Source organism: Phaseolus vulgaris, chromosome 2 (genome assembly GCF_000499845.2).
Source record: "Phaseolus vulgaris cultivar G19833 chromosome 2, P. vulgaris v2.0, whole genome shotgun sequence".
NCBI lineage: Eukaryota > Viridiplantae > Streptophyta > Magnoliopsida > Fabales > Fabaceae > Phaseolus > Phaseolus vulgaris.
The window spans coordinates 46,548,179-46,568,043 of NC_023758.2; the positions used below are offsets into that span (position 1 = coordinate 46,548,179).

Here is a 19,865-nt window from a genome sequence, read left to right on the forward strand (position 1 = left end):
TTACACAATATCACAATTATAAATTGGTATTTTTTCCACTGTGCAGTTATGAAAGTAACATTTTTCAATAAAAAAACACTCACTTAACATCCTTAAATAATAATATTTGTTTTAGTTTTTAATATAAAGTGAGTTGTTAAACGAATTTGATTTTTTTAAAGAGTATCAAATAAATATTTTTCATTCAAATACGGAATGTGATCACGCGCGCGTAAACGGGAAACTAACGGTTGGGTAGTTTATGTTGGCTGAAGTGAAAATAAAGCTCGCCAAAAATCGTTAATAATGGGTTGGTTTTTATCCAAAGCCAACTAGGCTGTTTATTTTTATTTCTTTTTCAGAAATTTCCTTTTGCAACATCATGATTTTCTTCTGCACCCATGTAAATATTTAACTTTTTTTTTCGTTCTAAAGTTTTTTTGGATTCTCAAATCTAAAATTTAAAAATTATACCAAATTATGTAATCCAAGTTTATTTTAATGTCTAAATTATATAATTCAAAATTAATATTATACTCTAGATTATAATATTTGAAATTCTTTTATCAAAAAACTTATGCAATTTAAAGTATACTTACATGTTTGGAAGAAATTTTCACATTTCACATTTTACATTTTCTAAGCTTCTTATATGTGGATGAACATATGAAAAGGGGCAAGTGGTTATATGTTGAAGGAAATGCATCATGTTTAAGCAAGCAGAAAACCTTGGCATTTAGGAGAAATCGAGAAATCTGCATCATTTCTAAATGACTAAGAGTTTGTGAAATCCAGAGAAATGAAAATGTGAATATTATATTTATGAATGCATAGATAAACAAAAAGATGATATGTTTTGATGGAATTAATGATAGATAGCTGAAAACTAAGAGAGAAAAGCATGAAGCTATATAATAGTAACAGAGATGAATACCTTCAAGCCTTTGTTCCAACCATTTGTATTGTTTTGTCCTGGTGTGGCTTGCCCACCACCATGAATATGCATTGGTTTTATTTTGTGTAACAATCAAACACATTTAACCATTGAGGTAAGAGCTTGGTGATGAAGATGAATGAAACCAATAAGGTGGAAAGGAAGGAACACGAATGTCTGATTTGAATAACTGCAATTTTATTAATGATGTTGGTGGTTAAAGAAATTTAGATAAGAAAGAAACAAGACATGAAGAGGAGGATGCTCCTCCACAATCATTGGTGTGTAATGTATTGGAGAGCAAAATGTTTGGAGGGCTTTGTTACAATATATATTTTACATTAGTCTCTCATGGAGCAAAATATATTTTTTAAAATTACATGTAAACCATTTAATAATTTATTTTCTCTTAATTACATTTTTCCTTTACTAATAAATAGACCAATGCTGGTGAATAATAATTATACTAAATTATTAACTACTAAACAGTATTAAAACAAGTAATGATGAAATATACTAAATTATTAACACTAATTTGATAACAGAGGATTAAATAATCCTATTTCATCCTGAATTCAATGGAAGTGTCATATACAAGTATAAAAAGGACGAATTTATGCTATAATAGAAAATATGTAACTTCAGTTTCAAAAAGTATCGAAAAGAATATACACATCTCCTTTTAATTGTGAGAAACACTGAGAGATAATAATAAAATAACCTGTAAAGTAGTAGCTAAAAGCTAATTATGTTAACATCTCAAAACCCATTGAATAAACTACTTTATTATTAAAATCTATTTATACATCTTTTCATATTTTTTAAAATTATATATATATTTTAATACTTGATAAACTATTTACTTATTTTTTTTCAACTGTTTTAAAATATTTATATAATTTTTCACAGCTTATAAAACATTTTTTTATCAACAATAAGGATTGAATAAATCAAACCAAACCAATAAAAGGGAGAGACAAAAAATTGTACCACTAAAAATCCCATACAAACTCGTACAATCCCGTACAATACTCAAAACAAACCCAATACAAACCCACTGCAACCAAAACAAGGGGCAAAATGAACAACAACCCTTACCCACACACCCAGACACCAATCCAACAACCCACAAAAACCAACAACTATCGAAATAGAGATACTTATTCCTAAACTGGGTCATGCCAATTAAATCGATTTCAAACACGATAAAGGAGCAAGACACCAGTCAGCTTATAAAGCATTACTATTATGTGTTCTAAACTTTTTTTTATTTTATTTTCCATGTTCTATAAACTATTTTTATACCTTTTTATATTGTTGAAAAAAAATTATACTTTTTTTCTCAAAATATTAAATATAGAGTATCATTACAATTAATTCAATTTTAAAAGAACATTTTGAAACTCAAAATTGCTGACTAAACATATTTTTGTGAATATACATCATTTAAAAGATTGTACATCCATTTACTTCCTTCTCCAATTTAGTATGATTGAAATTTGATTCAACATAGAAGGACTTTAATGGTTTTAAATTAGAAAAAAATGAATTTTTACATAATTTGATTGATTAATTATAATACTATTTTATATTAAAAAAATATTTTAGTTTAAAAGACGGTAAAGAAGTCCTGCACATAGATAATCAACCCAACATTTTCAATAGTAATGTTTATTAAGCATTTAATAATCTGGTTGAAAATGTTGGAGAAAAAAAAAACCTTGAAATAATTTTGAAGAACTAAAGATTTAAAATACAATTTTAGAAAATAAAAATATAATTTAATATATATTTTTAGAGGTGTGAAGTGATTTTTGTTGTGAATAATAAAATAAAATGAAAAACAGATAAAGAAAAACAGGCTTCCCATAGATCAATTCATGAGTTCAGATGCTTTAGGATTTACGGCTTCCTTAGGTATTTTCACTTCATTTTTTTTTTTGTGAATTCAATCTATTTAATTATTGATTGGTGTCAAGTTTCTGCCAAACCAACAAAATGAGAGACAAAAAATTCTACCACTAAAAAATCCGTACAAATCCGTATAATCCCATACAATACTCAAAACAAACTCCTACAAACTCAAAACAAATCCAATACAAACTCACTGCAACCAAAACAAGAGGCAAAATGAACAACAATCCTTATCCACCAACTTAGACACCAATTCAACAGCCCACAAAAACCAACAACCATCGAAATAGAGATACTTATCCCAAACTGGGTCATGCCAATTAAATCGATTTCAAACACGATAAAGAAGCAAGACACCAATCAGCTTATAAAGCATTACTATTATGTGTTCTAAACTTTTTATTTATTTATTTTCCATGGTCTATAAACTATTTTTATACCTTTTTATATTGTTGAAAAAAAATTATACTTTTTTCTCAAAATATTAAATATAAAGTATCATTACAATTAATTCAATTTTAAAAGAACATTTTGAAACTCAAAATTGCTGACTAAACATATTTTTGTGAATATACATCATTGGTTCAATATAAAAGGACTTTAATGGTTTTAAATTAGAAAAAAATGAATTTTTTTACATAATTTGATTGATTAATTATAATACTATTTTATATTAAAAAAGTATTTTAGTTTAAAAGACCGTAAAGAAGTTAGGTAGCTGCACATAAATAATCAACCCAACATTTTCAAATAGTAATGTTTTATTAAGCATTTAATAATCTGGTTGAAAATGTTGGAGAGAAAAAAAAACTTGAAATAATTTTGAAGAACTAAAGATTTAAAATAGAATTTTAAAAAATAAAAATATAATTTTTAGAAGTGTGAAGTGGTTTTTGTTGTGACTAATAAAATAAAATAAAAAACAGGTAAAGAAATAGATTCGAAGAAGCTCACACGTTCGGCCATGGTTTTCACAGCTGCATTGTATTCAAGCTTCACTGCAACATCTTCTTCCTCCTCTCGATACGCGCTCTCAGCAACTCCATCCTACTGCACATTTCCACCACGCAGAATCGCCACGCCAAGAATGGGAACGTCTCAGTTCCAAGCCCAGGCCCAGGCTAAGGAGGCCAAGCTCTGGGGCGGGAGGTTCAAGGAGGGCGTAACAGACGCCGTGGAGAGGTTCACGGAGTCGATCTCTTTCGACAAGCAGCTCTACAAGCAAGACATAAAGGGGAGCAGAGCGCATGCATCAATGCTCGCTCACCAGGTCAGTTACAAAATCTTTCACTGTTCCAATTCAACACTCAACAAAACACTCACTGTTATTTGTTCAGGGTTTGATAAGCGAGAGCGACAGAGACTCCATTATTGAAGGTTTGGAGGAAATAGAGAGGCGCATTGAGAATGGAGAGTTCAATTGGAGAGCTGACAGAGAGGACGTGCACATGAACATCGAGGCTGCGCTCACCGACATGATCGGTGAGCCTGCGAAGAAGCTCCACACCGCTCGGAGTAGAAACGATCAGGTTTTGACTGACTTTCGCCTCTGGTGCCGCGACGCCATCGACGGGATCCTCGTGAGCATGAAGCAGCTTCAGGTGTCGCTGCTGACCCTGGCTTTGAGGAACGAGGGTCTCATTGTTCCTGGTTACACTCACTTGCAGCGCGCGCAGCCCGTTTTGCTGCAGCATCTTCTCTTGGCTTATGTTGAGGAGGTTTGATCATAGTTTAGGCCTTGTTTGTTTACTGCTTTGGAAAAGCGGGTTTCTATTCTTTAATATTTGTTTATCCACTGAGCATATTTGAACATCTGAAGGTGTTTGTATCCTGAGCACTTAGGATTAGATGAAATAGAGGAAGAAGAGGATGGGAAAAATCTCCTGGCTTTTTCTGTTCTTTTATTTTTATATTTTAGTACTTGTTTGTTTCAGAAATGATTTTCATGACTTGATAGATTTTAGATGAGAAATTGATGTTGAGTAGTGTGAAGTTGCTTTAGAAAACAGTGTTGTTGATCAAATGGATGTGTCTCGCCAACTTTAAAATATCTCATTTTAATAATAGGAGAGGAGAGGGGTTTAACAACTGAATGGTATTGTTCTTATATTTATGTCAGCACTGTCTTATATGAAGTGTGCCGTTCTTTGAATTTTTAAAACTTGGATTACCAGCCATCAGGCTTTTATTTTCTGGTTAAACTCCAATGGAAAATGCGTTTAACATTGTAATTGTTTTGTAAATGTATGTTCTATCCAATTTACTCATTCACTTAATTAAGGAGGCGATGTGGATTTGGATATAGTTTTAGAACTACTATTTATTATGCAGATTGAGCGTGATGCTGGTCGTCTGGTAGATTGTAGAGCTAGGATGAATTTCTGTCCCTTGGGGGCCTGTGCCTTGGCTGGTACAGGGCTTCCCATAGATCGATTCACGACTTCAGAAGCTTTAGGATTTACGGCTCCCTTGAAGAATAGGTATTTTCACTTCATTTTATTTTTTTTGTGAATTCAATCTATTTAATTATGCTTAGTATATGATTGGTGTCAAGTTTTATATACATCTCTTTACGTGCTATGCTAACTGATTTTATATTGTTATGTTAAATAGTATCGATGCAGTTTCGGACCGAGATTTTGTACTGGAGTTTCTTTCTGCTAATGCCATCACAGCTGTGCATCTTTCTCGGCTTGGTGAGGAGTGGGTACTGTGGGCTTCGGAGGAATTTGGATTTATCACACCAAGCGACTCTGTTTCAACTGGAAGTAGTATTATGCCTCAGAAAAAGAATCCTGGTCCAATGGAACTTGTTCGCGGGAAGTCTGCCAGAGTCATTGGGGACCTGGTTACTCTTCTCACATTGTGCAAAGGTCTTCCTCATGCTTACAACCGTGATTTGCAGGTAAAAACAAAGTGTAACTTTTCTTGAATTGCATGTTTTCTTTCGTAGTGTGTTCCTGAGTTCATTTATTTTATTTCTGCATTGTTTTGTCTGAGATACACTAAACAAAGTTCCTTTGTGGAAGTAGGAAGACAAAGAACCTGTATTTGACAGCGTTAAAACTATTTTGGGGATGCTTGAGGTATCAGCAGAATTTGCTCTGAATATTACCTTCAATCGAGAAAGAATACAAAAAGCATTACCTGCTGGTCATCTTGATGCAACCACACTTGCCGATTATCTTGTTAATAAGGTCAGTCCCACTTATTGGTTTGCTGTCAAATTAATATGATTCTAGCGTATACTTGTCTAACACTAGAGAGATGATAGTATAATTGTGGACAAATGTCCCCAAGTCGTCTCCAAATGAATCCAATAGTAAAATCAGTTGATCAGGGTTTAAAATCTATCTGCAAGCAATAAAAGTTAGCAATAACAATAAAGATGAAAAGGGGGTTTGAGATAGTTGTGCAAAATAATATAAAAGAGATTAAAATAGTAAATAAAAAGCAGTTGATCCCAAGTTCTTCCACAATTGAATTCTTTCCATGCGTATACTCCATGGGAATGCTTACCTCCTCTCCCTCGAATCATGCGCCCAAGAAATTAATTAGAACCATGCGAACTAACTAAGAAACCAAAGTTTAAGATAAAGAAGACTCTCAATCATGCGGTCAAGTACAACCTCTCACAAAAACCAGTTTTCCAGGATATTAGACAATAAAAACAATTGCTATAGAGAATTAAAAATCGAAACTTTTATTGAACAAATCCTCAGAACTCAATGGAGAATTACAAAAGAATCAACCAAAAAGGTTTAGCCTTCCATGCGGAGGCAAAACAAAAAATTACTAAGAAGAAAATAAACTAAGAAAACCCTATGAAGCTCTCCCTTTTTTCCTTGATGCTTGTGTCCTTTTATAGGCTTTTTTGCTATATTGGGAAAATATTGTAGTTTAGATTTTGTAAACATTTTCCACTTTCCATAATTCTTTTTATTTTGCAGAAAATTTGCTTCCAATTCTATTTCTGGAATCTTGTACCTTTTATTTCCTCTTTCTTCTCCTCATAATTTGTTTCTGTTTTGATTCAACTTGGACTTTTGATTCAACTTGGACTTTTGCATGTTTGGCTCATTCACAAAGGTAGATGCTTCAAATAATTTACCCTAAAAACACAAAATTACCAAAGATAATAGTTAAGGTCCGAATAAACCCAATTATATGAATATTAATTAAAACAATAGATTTATTTATTATTATAGTCCAATAATCTATGATTAAGGCTTTTGTGTGTATAAATATATACTCATCAGTCCCACTTATTGGTTTGCCTTCTGAATTAACTATCTGTCTGCTGTAAAAAAGTTTGTGACCGAAAACAAGATAATACATCTGGTCCATATATATTAAAAGCAATGTGCATGTCACTGTCAAAGTTTGGGTTTGAAGTCATCTCTATTCCCATCCCAGGGTCCTGTGCTTCAACAGAAAACAGAATCAAGCACACTCCCCCATCCCAAAATCCAATTCAACGAAGGAAATAAATGTTCACAAATTTTACATCTTATCATGTTTCATATACTAATTCAATAAACTATTTTGTGAAATGCTTTTCTTGTCTTTGTTACATGCTCCCCTGTTCCCAGTCTATGCAGTTTTCAGGATTAGATGTTTAAAAACCGAGGGCTATTTTTGTGTTGTGTGTATGTGTGGATATATATATATATATATATATATATATATATATATATATATATATATATATATATATGCAGGGTTCTGTTGTAAGTAATCGTGCATCTGTGCCATGGCTGCTTGCTTTAATGTTCAACCTGTATCATTTTTTCTCTTCTACTAAGAACTTCAAATTTTTAAATTAAGACTTATCTTTTCTCCTCTATTACTTGTGCAAGCCTCATTCTTTCTTTTTCATTCACGTTTCAGGGTGTGCCATTTAGAACGTCTCATGATATCGCTGGAAAATCTGTTGCTTTATGTACATCAAAGAACTGCCAACTGCTGGATCTAAGTCTTGATGAGCTGAGAAGTATAAATCCAGTCTTTGAAGAGGACGTGTATGATTTTCTTGGAGTAGAAAATGCGATCCAGAAATTTGTCTCTTACGGCTCCACCGGGTCAGCATGTGTTGCCAGCCAAATTGACTATTGGATGAAAAAACTTGAAATGAAGTGAATTTCTCATCTTGCCATGGAAAGCAAATCCCGAAAACTTGGGAGTAATTACGCATGCCAAAGATCCTGCAACGCGTAATTCTGGAATACACCAAGATGATACCTTTGAGTATTTGAATTGTGTAAGAGCATTTGTGTTATATGCAAATTAGTCGGGGTTTCTGAATAGGTAACATACATTACCTGTTCGATTGTAATTTAAGCATGACATATGAAATGTTGTGACTTTTAATGAAATAAAGCCATCTTTAGCCACTAGACGGGCTAGGTATTCACATGAATCGCATTATTATCAATACACATGAATTTTTAGAATTTAGCAATTATTATTTTTATTATAAAAAAATTATTATTATCATATTAAAATTATTTGTTTTTATTATTTTTATTGTAAGGTTGAATTAGTTTTAAAATTCATTGATAGGTTTATCTTACCCAAAATTTTTAGGCTTGTATTACTCGTTACCCCACTATTCAATAACTTATAAATATATTCAATAACTTATAAATATATAGTCAATTGCATGACATTTGGATATGTTAGAAACGTAGGGTAGAGATTTTAAGTTTATTTCTTAAGAATTTATTTCAACTCTAATTTATATTTAAAAAAAATTATATCAAATTATTTTTAAAAAAATTTATCTAATACATTAATTATATATATTTCAAACTTTCTATTTATGGGTTATTATTATTATTATTATTATTATTGTTGTTTTATCCTAGGGTTTCAAAATCACCTGATAATGGTTCTTAATTCAGTGGATCGTCAAAAATTCAAAATTTCCCGAACATGGTAAAAACGGTCAAATAATAAAAGAGAAACCAAGATTGGCACCCCCTCTTTCAAATTTGAAAATTCCGACCGTTGCTCCAATTATCCTACATAAGACCTCGTTCTTTGTTCCAAACAAACAAACTTTCTGTGTAGAACATTTTTTCAGAAACAACTCTTTCACTCTCTCCTTTGTTTCATCGATGGGTGACACAGTTGTTGAGGTACCCAAAAAGAGGGGAAGGGGCAGAAAGGCCCTGAAGGAGAAAATCCCATCAACGAACGAGGCCAACATCATCGCTGGGAAGGTTTCTGAGTCCTCAACGACACCAATTTCACCGTCGTCGAAACAAGATTCCAAGAAGCAGCAATCTTTCGAGAAAGAATTGCTCGAGATGCAGGAAATGCTGCAGCAGATGCGCCTCGAGAAGGAGAAGACCGAAGAGCTCTTGAAGGCCAGAGACGATGCCCTCAAGCAGAAGGACGAAGAGCTCGAAAACCGTGGCCGTGAACAAGAGAAGCTTCAAGTTGAGCTGAAAAAACTGCAGAAGTTGAAGGAGTTTAAACCTACCATGGTAAGTTCAGTTGATATTTCATATGGATGTTTTTATTTTATCATGGTCTTCAAATATGTTCAGTGTTTCGCCAAGATCGCTGATATTGTGGAAAATTGTAGACAATTGGGGTCCATTGTATTCTATTTGGGTGATTGCTGATCGTTTTTTAAAGGTTTGATTTTTATCAATTCCTTGTGTTTTTATTTATTTATGTGGGTGTGTCTTTTCCTATTTGTGTAGAATTTGCCTGTGATGAAAGATAATGAGACAAAAAAGGACAAGAAGAAGAAGGGGGTCTCTGAGAAGAAAAGGCCTTCTCCACCTTACATTTTGTGGATGAAAGACCAATGGAATGAGGTGAAATCAAGGGATCATTTGGAATAATTTTATTTTTTTATTTTCTCCTTTCTTTTGTTGTTTATGTTTAAAATTTCAATGGTTTAATATATTGTTGGCTTGGCGTCTGGTGCAGATCAAGAAAACGAACCCAGAGGCAGAATTTAAGGAAACTTCTAACATGTTGGGGGCTAAATGGAAGACTGTCAGTGCAGAGGAGAAGAAGCCTTATGAAGAGAAATATCATACTGAGAAAGAAGCTTATTTGCAAGTGATTGCAAAGGAAAAACGTGAGAGTGAGGCAATGAGATTGTTTGACGAGGAGCAGAAACACAGGACTGCCATGGAATTGCTTGAACAGTACATGCAATTCAAACAAGAGGCAGAAAAAGAGACCAAGAAGAACAAGTAAATTATAAATACTCTCCTTGGACCTTTTACAATATTGTGTGTAAATCATTTACTTCTCTTCATAATTTTTCTGCTTAGTGATGTTCGTATTGCATCTTCACAGGAAAGAGAAGGATCCATTGAAACCAAAGCACCCCATGTCTGCTTATTTCTTGTTCACTAACGATAGGCGAGCAGCTCTTGTTGCCGAGAACAAGAATTTCTTGGAGGTAATTTCTTGTTCCATTTTTTGTTCTTTAACCATGACTTTTAAGAAATCAAATATAAATTGTTGCTTCTTTTATCAGGTTCCAAAGATCACAGCCGAAGAGTGGAAAAGCATGACAGAGAAACAAAGGAGACCCTATGAAGAGGTTTGTTCATTTAGTCTCTCAACTCTCATATGATTACTTATTATTATTATATACCCTTCTCTTAGTCATTTCAGAGGCATCGATTTCTTACAAATAATCTGTCTTGTAACCTCAGATGGCAAAGAAGAACAAGGAGAAATATGCTTTAGAAATGGAGGCTTACAAGCAGAAGAAAGATGAGGAAGCTGCCCACATCATGAAGGAGGAGGAGGAGCATTTGAAACTTCAGAAACAAGAAGCCTTGCAAATGCTGAAGAAGAAGGAGAAAACTGATAATATAATCAAGGTTTTTTTTTCTTCTGTTCTCTTTCAGTTTTAAACCGTAGTCCTTCCTTTATTTTATTTTTATTATACACCTTGTAGTTTTACTGATGCTTAGCCACCCTATCATGGTGCAGAAAACAAAACAGAATCGTCAGAAGAAGAAACAAAACAAGGAAGACAAGAATTCTGATCCAAACAGGCCAAAGAGGCCTCCATCATCGTTCATCGTATTCTGGTAACTTCAACTTGCAAGCTAAACTAAACTGAGAAAGTATTATTTTTATGGTATTGTGAAAAGTTAAAATTTGATTCTGTTCAGCAAAGAAGCAAGGAAAACTTTACAGGATGAAAGACCAGGACTCAACACCTCAACCCTCAATGCACTTGTCTCGTTGAAGTGGAAGGTATGTATTATTGAACCATAGCTTCTTCCACAATTAATTTTTCTTCTGCATAGAACAGAACAATCATTCAATTTGTTTTTATTATCATTGATTAGGAACTGAGTGAGGAAGAGAGGCAAGTCTGGAATGGCCAAGCAGCTGATGCAATGGAGGCGTACAAGAAGGAAATGGAGGAATACAACAAGTCTCTTTCTGCAATTGCAAACCAGGAAACCGAATAGTAAATGGAGAAACAAAAAACTTGTGCATGTTCAAAAAAATTGTATTGAATATGCTTATCTTGAAAGTTTAGTCGTCCATTTTGTTTTTAGCTGTAATTTTCTTTACATTAAGTTGTGTAGAAAATCTAATGATTTTTAGCTGTCTGGTTCACTTTAAGATGATTTTATAAGTATTACTGCCAGTTTTTCTTCATGAAAGTTTACATGATTTTATAAGTATTACTGTCATTTTAAGATGTCTTGAATTTATCCATTTAATACTTCTTGTTGTTGTCATGCTTGTTTTATATTTGTTAACAAAACCATGTTTTGATGCATAAACCACGTAGTGTATTATAAAATTGTATAATTGAGTGTCACTAATGCATTCTGATGTTATATGTGATGCCTACTTAGAACAATCACCCAAAGTTAATTTAATATTTTTTAATTAATATAAAAAAATACGTGCTATGATACTACAAGTAAGGGTAGTCTTGAAGTTTTTTGAGAAATGTATCAAAAGTTAGAGGATTTTTTAATGCAAATGAAAATGTATTTGCAGTTTTTAACATAAATAATATATTAACGAGCTACTCTATATTTGCTCATGTGGAATAATTTTTTGCAAAGTAACTCATTTTATTTGAGATTATCTTTTAACATTGAATATACTGGGAGAGTTATTATAAGAGTAAAGAAGCCTTACAACAAACATTAGCAATAAATGCTAATAACACCTTTGACTTTATGGTAGTGTAGTACCTCTTAAATGTAATTAATTGCTTTTTTTATTGGGGTGCGCGGGTTCATAAATGAACCGGCTTTTCTAAGTATTGTACAAATTTATTTGTTTCGATTTTCAAAAAAAATCATATTAGTTAGGTATGAGTACGACCACCAGTAATATTTATATTTTGACGTGGTATATATATATATATATATATATATATATATATATATATATATATATTATATATATATAATAATTATAAATAATAAAATAAGTTATAATATAAGAACATATATATATAGTTATAATAAATAATAAATATATTAGAAAAATTATGAATATTATATATTAAAAAAATTAATTAATTCAAATCTTAAAAAATATCATAATTTATTATTTAAATATTTTTCAATAAATTTGTAAATTTACATTTCACATCTCTAAAATAATTTATAAATTTTCTCACAACTATCTCATCACTCACCAATTTTAATAAATCATCCTCACAAATTCAGTATATCATCTTTTAATATCGTCTTTTAATACAAATAACCTAAACATCATTTTTAATCTCACAAATTTTCTCCATGTAATTGTTTGATTAGTAGTTGAAATGAGGAAATAAGAAAAAAAATGTTCAAATTTGGATAGACTGAGATGGTGGCTTGATGCTTGATGTTGGAATGAAAATAGTTTATTTTGGATAAAATATGTTTTTCCGTTTCATTGTATTAATGTGAAATCAGTATTTTGTTATTACTTAAAATTTATAAAGTCATCAAAATATTTTAATATCTTAATTTATATTAAAAATTTATTTATTGCATAAAAATTAACAATAAATTATTCTAATAAATTTTTTATTATAAATTTTCAAAATATATAAAATTTGTACAAAATAAAAATATATTTTGTTTATTTAACATTTTTTTTATATGAAAAGACACACTTGAACACTTAAAAAGTGGAATGCCGTGTGTACACAAGAATACAAGTCCAAATATGCTTTATGAGAGTGCAAACGAAAGAAGGCGTGGAACCTAGTTTTCATACGCCTCAATCATTGAAAATACCACTTATATTAAACTTTATTCCTTCTTTTTTTAAATATTTAAGATTCTTTGCTAGAATTATATTTAAATACATTAGTAATGTAAAAATTGTTAACATGTTGATATAATTTTATACACGATAGAATGATAAATTTTATAATAAATATTTTAAAAGACATATTATTCATGCTAAAGAGGGACCGGACCCATAATTCTAAAAATATATTCTTTTATTAACAAAAATAAACTCTTCATTTCACCCCTTTCGTACTTCCATGTACTCGCAAAAAGCAAAGGTTTTCTTTTGTTTTCATTATAGTATCAATTAATATCAATTAATTAAGCATTAAATACTTTACTTATTAGTTGTAGAGTTATTAAATTAAAGAAACATTGGATAGAATCTAATTAATATAAAATTTGAAATGATAATTACATTTTTAATTACGGAACAAAACTATTTTTAGCTTTCAAAAGAAAATAAAAACTCTAAATACTTTATGCAATTAGACATCAAAGACTTTGTTTGGCATGGAGCACAAACACAAACACAGGCATTATACAACACAAACACGAAAAAAATACGTAAAATCTCTAAAATGTAGGATTATATATTATATAATTATGAATTATATAAATTAACAATAAAAATTTATGTGCACAAGTATGTTTCAGATTATTTTATGGAACACATGTTTGTCATAACAGGATTTATTTTTTATTTTTATAATCATAATGACAGAATTTTGAGAAAATTAATGTATTTTTTTTTTTTAAAATTATGTTAGAACCATACTAGAATTGTCAGAAATCTAACAAATATTTTTTGAATTAGACACTTCACGGATACATATACTATAGAAGTCAGATGTCATACGAGTATCATCGGACACCGACACGCTATTTAAGAAGAGTGTCCAAACTTCATAGCTATAAAGTATAGTCATTGTTCTAATTTTTTTTATAAAACTTTCTCCTTTTATTTTCTTAGCCAATATTTTTTTCCCTAATTAGGAGTATTAAAAATCATAAAAAAAAAACTAAGAAATCGTGAACAGCACATTAGTACATATTTAAATAATCGTTCTTCTTCTAATTTTGTTAACAATGAAAACTATTTAATGCGTACCCAAAACAAAATTAAACTAATATATATATATATATATATATATATATATATATATATATATATATATACGCCCGGTCGACTCACTCTCATTCTCCTTCTTCCTTAGTTAACAGCTCAGCGCCAGTTCATCCATGGCGGAACCACCGAAAGCCGATATCCATAGCCGCCACGACAAGGATGAAGACGGCGGAGCTGCTTTCGTTCTCCAATCCAAAGGTAAATAACTCCGATTCACCTACCATTCACATCAGAATTCATGAATTTAAATGGTTTTGGTTTCTGTTAAACGAAAGTAGCCGCCACATTCATATTCATGCATGACTTATAAAGTCTCCGAGAACTTAACAATTGACAGGTGAGTGGTGGCACGCGGGGTTCCACCTAACGACGGCTATCGTTGGACCAACGATTCTGACTCTGCCTTATGCGTTCCGAGGATTAGGGTGGGGACTTGGATTCCTGTGCCTTACGACGGTGGGGCTGGTTACCTTCTACTCCTACTTCCTCATGTCCAAAGTTCTCGATTACTGCGAAAAATCTGGTCGCCGACACATTCGTTTCCGAGAACTAGCTGCTGATGTTTTAGGTGATTAGTTTATCTACTCTTTTTTTTTTTTTTGTCTACTTCGTTTTGTTCAATCTTGTCGAGGCCAACTCTTCATTGTTCTTCAGTCATTTTCCTTGCTTGCAGAGCTTTTTCTCCTTTCTTAATAATTCTCTTTGTTGACTTTTTCACAATCAATTTTTAAAGAAACGCTTTTCTAGTGTAACTCTCTTTTCTAAACTCTTCTTCATAGACAGAGAGGTTTGTCACAAATTTGCTTTTCAAAAATCAGTGTCAAAGAAACGTTTTCGAATTTAAAATGATGTTAAAAGATAAAAGTTTGAAGGATTTTAGGAGACATTATGAGGATGAAGTTTTGTAGGTAAAACAATTTTAAAAGAGTAATGATACAACTCCATTTTTTTAATATTATTATTCTAATACTTTTTATATCATTTAATTATAAATTTATTTTTATTATATATATTTATTTTTAAAAAAGTTGTCAAATTATCATTTTTCTTTTCAAAATAACTATATACTATTTTAATTAATTTGTTTATTCATTTCTCTAAATTATGCTTTATCTCTCTCTATATATATATGAATATATATTTATTTATTTTCTTGATTCTTTCTGCTCTTTCCTTAATTTGAATCAATTTGTCCATCTCTTTTCACTTACATTCATTTAATTTTTTTTTTATTTCTTATTGAATTTTAAGACATTAAAAAAGAGAATTATCATTGATTTTAATTTATTATGTTGCCAATTATTACCTTCAATGTATTTAATATTTTCTAACAGAATTAATTAATTATTTTTTGAAATAATTAATATATATTTAATTTAACGGTATGATATAGATAATTGTTATTTTACATGATAAGCAATTATAATTATAACTTTTACACGTTATTTGACCGCGGCGATGCATAAGTTGAAATATTTATTATTAAACACACATTTAGTTTGAGAGTTTTCAATCAAATGTTTTTTTTTCTTCTTATTTTAGTATTTTCCAATGCCTTTCGTTTATTTATTTTTTATTCGGCTGCCAAATTTCGGGCTTTATCTGGCTAATTTACACAAATTTGTTGTGCTCACAAGATACATGTGGCCCAAATTTGTTCCCAATCCTAGATTTAGTTTAGTGAGATATTTATCGTTTTGATCAAAATGAATTTTCTCTATAAAATTAAAGCAGAAAATTAAAGATAATAGTGTCGTACAACTTTTTTACATGAAATTCTACTCTGATTCTATTTCTCGTGTATATTATTTTTTGTACTTTAAGTAGGAAGACTTTTTAAATTCATATATATGTATATGTAAGTTACACACATGTATCTTTTTATTACTCGACTTAATTGCTTTCTTTTTTATCAAAATAAAATAATGTATGACGAGTTTTTGTTATCTTTTCTTAGGTTACATGATAGGTGTATTGAAGGTTTATATTTATGTATTTTGTTATTGTTTTTGGTAAGATTATAAAGCATGCATTAACTTGTTACAGGGTCAGGATGGATGTTTTATTTTGTAATCTTTATTCAAACGGCAATCAACACTGGCGTTGGCGTTGGGGCAATCTTGCTTGCGGGTGAATGCCTTCAGGTTATTTATTTATTATTATATAAAAGAAACTATAAAGACTACACCAGTGAAAGCAACTGGTTATAATTATATAGTACATGTGAATTTAGTTTCCTCCCATCTCATTGCTCTTTTATTCTCTCTTTTTTCACGCCTAACCTTTCAAGAAGTTTTCACTTATTGATTAGATGTTACAACGTTTAAGCCGTGAACTATTTTGGAGTTTTTTGGGAGCGTTCTTAACTTATACGTAAGTTGTTGAACTAATCCACACTTCCAATATAAAAAATGTACCATAGAGAGTGTTAAGAGGATGAGTACTCATGGAAATTTCCACTCAGAACTTAAACTCTACGTAACGTAACGTAACTATGGTTTGTTCTAGCCGAAGTATTGAGTTATAGTGAATAGGGACAAACTGAAAATGGCCAAGAGGGTAGTCAGTGTGAAAATAACAAAGTTTCATTGAAGGAAGAGAGAGAGAAAATGAAAGATACAAACTCAATAATAGCAAATAATTGAACTGCTTTTTTCACACAAGGAGGTTGGTGTGGCGCAAATGCTACAGGAAGATAATTGTGATTTGTTGAGTCACGCATTCTGCTCATTCAAACATTGAAATTTTGGTTCATGGAGGCAATTTTGTTCACACGTCATGATGATATGCATTTTGGCCTGGACTGGTAACTCTAGGATAATTATTTTGTGCATTATGTTTTACTTTTGCTGCGTATTGCTTTAAGAGAATATAATGATTTGGAGTCTTAAATATCTGTGTCAACTATTAAACTATTTTATTTTCTAATTTTTAACTTTGAAAAAGTAATTGACTGCTTTGTCTTTTGTCATGGAAGATCATGTACTCCAATATTTCAGTTCATGGATCCCTCAAATTGTACCACTTTATAGCAATGGTGACAGTGGTGATGATAGTTTTATCTCAACTTCCTTCTTTCCATTCCCTGCGACACATCAACTTTTGTTCACTACTTTTCGCCCTTGGCTATACCATTCTCGTGGTTGTTGCCTGTATTCATGCAGGTATTTTTCCCTTGATTACATTTTTACTACAAAGTGCAAACATTTCAAATCATAATTCTGCAGTTGGATTAATACTAGTGCTAAATACTTCTCACTCAATTCACTTGGAGCCCTCTTGTTTTTTTCCAACTGTGATCTCAGTTAAGCATACAATAAATTCTCATCCGGTGTATGTAATTATGTTGTTTACAAATATGAACTCAATGTCTTTTTGGTATAAATTACAATGTAATTGTACATACAGACCCTCTGCATTGGAATTACTAATAGAGATTTTAACTAAAACATTGCTGAATGTATAATTTCTCACAAGCTCAAGGGTAATGAAGTCGACAATTCTATGTTGAAATAGAATGAATGACATAATTTGGTACCTGGAGTTCTACTGAATATATGAAATGTTGCAATGATTTAACAAACTCCAACCATGTTGCAGGTACGTCTGAACATGCCCCTCCAAGGGACTATTCTTTAGAACCTAAGAAGTCTGCAAGGGTTTTCAGTGCCTTCACGTCCCTCTCCATACTTGCAGCAATATTTGGGAATGGCATATTACCCGAGATACAAGTACCTAATATTCTTCTTCCTAAGTTTAAATAATTTGTTTGGATGTTTTATTGACCATGTCATTATGAATACAGGCAACTCTGGCGCCCCCTGCAACTGGGAAGATGGTAAAAGGCCTTCTTATGTGTTATACAGCAATTTTTGTGACTTTCTACTCTGCTGCAGTTTCTGGATATTGGGTATTTGGAAACAAATCCAACTCAAACATTTTAAAGAGTCTGCTACCAGATAGTGGACCTTCTTTGGCCCCAACTTGGGTTCTTGGACTTGCAATCGTCTTTGTTCTTCTTCAGCTCTTTGCCATTTGCCTGGTAAGCTCACACACACTTCTCTCTAAATGGAAAGGATTAAGTAATCACGAGAAAAATTCTATTTGATTTTTTTCCTTCTTCTGAAGGATTATTTTAGGGGCTACAAAGAGTTTAATCTTGATATATTATCCACCGTCAACTAGTTAAAATCCACTTTAAATATAGAGAAATTATTACATAGTGTCAAATCACTAATATCACGGTCAACTTTTCTTTGTATATTGTAAAAATTGGCTGTCATGTGGAGGTTGACTACATGGTGGAAACATAGTGGTCAAGGAGCATGTTAAGCATTTGAAGTAGTTATTACAAAAGTCAGAGAACTTATCCTTCTAGGGTGTTCTAATCAAATTCTATGAACAAAACTGTCTCGAGCAAAGGTTTAATGTCTGTCCCAACATGTCAGGTTTATTCTCAAGTTGCTTATGAGATAATGGAGAAGAAATCAGCTGATGTGAGGCAGGGGATGTTTTCCAAAAGAAACCTGATTCCTCGCATTATTCTCCGAACAATTTACATGATATGCTGTGGGGTTTTGGCAGCCATGTTGCCGTTTTTTGGAGATATCAACGGGGTGGTTGGTGCCATTGGTTTCATCCCTTTGGATTTCATTCTGCCAATGGTTATGTACAACATGACATTCAAGCCTCCAAAATCATCCTTAACTTACTGGGTCAACGTCTCAATTATAGTGGTGTTCACGGGTGCTGGAATCATGGGTGCATTCTCTTCCATAAGGAAATTGGTTCTTGATGCAAATCAATTTAAGCTGTTCAGCAGTGATGTTGTGGATTGACCAAATGTTATTTCCTTTTGTGAAACAGGTAATATAGACTAATCTCATTAGAGCTTGTAAATTTCAAAGTAACAAACAGAAATTTAAGAAGATAGATTGTAGAGAATCCATTCCGGGTAGTGGTTTAAAGCCCAAACCTCAGTTTTAAATAGTATCAAGTCCAGTGAAATCAGAGTTAGGTTGCATCTATTTATACAGTCTCCAAGTTCATCTATCACATAAAAACTAAAAAAATGATGTTTAAAACTTGAATGAAAAATGCTTAATATTGACACATTATAAGTTAATAACTTGTAAATCATCTTAAGTAAAAAGCCTTTACACTGTCAATTATGTAATCTAATAAATCTTTGAGAAGGTATAGCTAATTTCAAACTTTGATCAGTATTAGAGTTATTGCATTACATTTTTTGTTTTAACTTTTTTAAATTTCCTAAGGATTTATGAAAAATAAATAAGTACTACTTTTTTTTTATAAAATATCTAATTCAAACATGTTTTAGAAAAAAAATACTCAGAATCTTAATTTGAGATATAGAGGTGTAAGTATTGATTGAGTTATATTCATAAATTATGTAAAATTGACTCGTGAAACGCTAGATTTGATTTTTTATTTATTTATCAAAATGTATGGGTGTAAGCTTAATAAAAACTCAAGTATTTGCGAATGAGTTAAACATTAATAGACGATAAATAATTCGTGTACATGTGCGTACTTTAATAGCTTCTAAATAACCCATGTTAGTGTGTCTACTTTAATAACTTGCAAATAATTCATGTATATATCTTTGCGTGTATTGCATATGTAGCTGGCCCAGAAAACCGAC

At 31.5% G+C, this 19,865-nt stretch overlaps 3 protein-coding genes across 3 annotated transcripts; all 3 read left to right on the forward strand.

Annotated features, from left to right (window-relative positions):
* The first annotated feature begins 3,760 nt into the window (after nucleotides 1–3,760).
* On the forward strand, nucleotides 3,761–8,284 carry LOC137812714 (argininosuccinate lyase, chloroplastic-like). Its single transcript, XM_068614885.1, has 6 exons — nucleotides 3,761–4,097; nucleotides 4,165–4,545; nucleotides 5,159–5,307; nucleotides 5,441–5,732; nucleotides 5,860–6,024; nucleotides 7,718–8,284. Exons 1-6 carry the CDS (start codon nucleotides 3,792–3,794, stop codon nucleotides 7,964–7,966), a joined length of 1,542 nt encoding a protein of 513 aa, XP_068470986.1. The 5' UTR covers nucleotides 3,761–3,791; the 3' UTR covers nucleotides 7,967–8,284.
* Nucleotides 8,285–8,852: 568 nt separating this feature from the next.
* On the forward strand, nucleotides 8,853–11,565 carry LOC137812718 (high mobility group B protein 6). Its single transcript, XM_068614890.1, has 9 exons — nucleotides 8,853–9,318; nucleotides 9,541–9,657; nucleotides 9,773–10,044; nucleotides 10,151–10,256; nucleotides 10,335–10,400; nucleotides 10,516–10,686; nucleotides 10,799–10,899; nucleotides 10,984–11,068; nucleotides 11,164–11,565. Exons 1-9 carry the CDS (start codon nucleotides 8,947–8,949, stop codon nucleotides 11,287–11,289), a joined length of 1,416 nt encoding a protein of 471 aa, XP_068470991.1. The 5' UTR covers nucleotides 8,853–8,946; the 3' UTR covers nucleotides 11,290–11,565.
* A 2,658-nt stretch (nucleotides 11,566–14,223) lies between these two features.
* On the forward strand, nucleotides 14,224–19,227 carry LOC137812719 (probable GABA transporter 2). Its single transcript, XM_068614891.1, has 7 exons — nucleotides 14,224–14,398; nucleotides 14,538–14,768; nucleotides 16,247–16,344; nucleotides 17,178–17,364; nucleotides 17,801–17,931; nucleotides 18,006–18,242; nucleotides 18,649–19,227. The coding sequence occupies exons 1-7, from the start codon at nucleotides 14,314–14,316 to the stop codon at nucleotides 19,036–19,038; spliced, it is 1,359 nt and encodes a 452-aa protein (XP_068470992.1). The 5' UTR covers nucleotides 14,224–14,313; the 3' UTR covers nucleotides 19,039–19,227.
* Nucleotides 19,228–19,865: the final 638 nt, after the last annotated feature.

What these genes read in the sequence shown, in the direction of transcription:
- LOC137812714 (XM_068614885.1), top strand. Translation starts at nt 3,792, where the DNA reads ATGGTTTTCACAGCTGCATTGTATTCAAGCTTCACTGCAACATCTTCT. An exon ending in CATCAATGCTCGCTCACCAG is followed by an intron (nt 4,098 to 4,164) that starts GTCAGTTACAAA and finishes TTATTTGTTCAG; the next exon opens with GGTTTGATAAGCGAGAGCGA. An exon ending in CCGATTATCTTGTTAATAAG is followed by an intron (nt 6,025 to 7,717) that starts GTCAGTCCCACT and finishes TTCACGTTTCAG; the next exon opens with GGTGTGCCATTTAGAACGTC.
- LOC137812718 (XM_068614890.1), top strand. Translation starts at nt 8,947, where the DNA reads ATGGGTGACACAGTTGTTGAGGTACCCAAAAAGAGGGGAAGGGGCAGA. An exon ending in TGAAAGACCAATGGAATGAG is followed by an intron (nt 9,658 to 9,772) that starts GTGAAATCAAGG and finishes CGTCTGGTGCAG; the next exon opens with ATCAAGAAAACGAACCCAGA. An exon ending in TCATCGTTCATCGTATTCTG is followed by an intron (nt 10,900 to 10,983) that starts GTAACTTCAACT and finishes GATTCTGTTCAG; the next exon opens with CAAAGAAGCAAGGAAAACTT.
- LOC137812719 (XM_068614891.1), top strand. Translation starts at nt 14,314, where the DNA reads ATGGCGGAACCACCGAAAGCCGATATCCATAGCCGCCACGACAAGGAT. An exon ending in GCATATTACCCGAGATACAA is followed by an intron (nt 17,932 to 18,005) that starts GTACCTAATATT and finishes TTATGAATACAG; the next exon opens with GCAACTCTGGCGCCCCCTGC. An exon ending in AGCTCTTTGCCATTTGCCTG is followed by an intron (nt 18,243 to 18,648) that starts GTAAGCTCACAC and finishes CCAACATGTCAG; the next exon opens with GTTTATTCTCAAGTTGCTTA.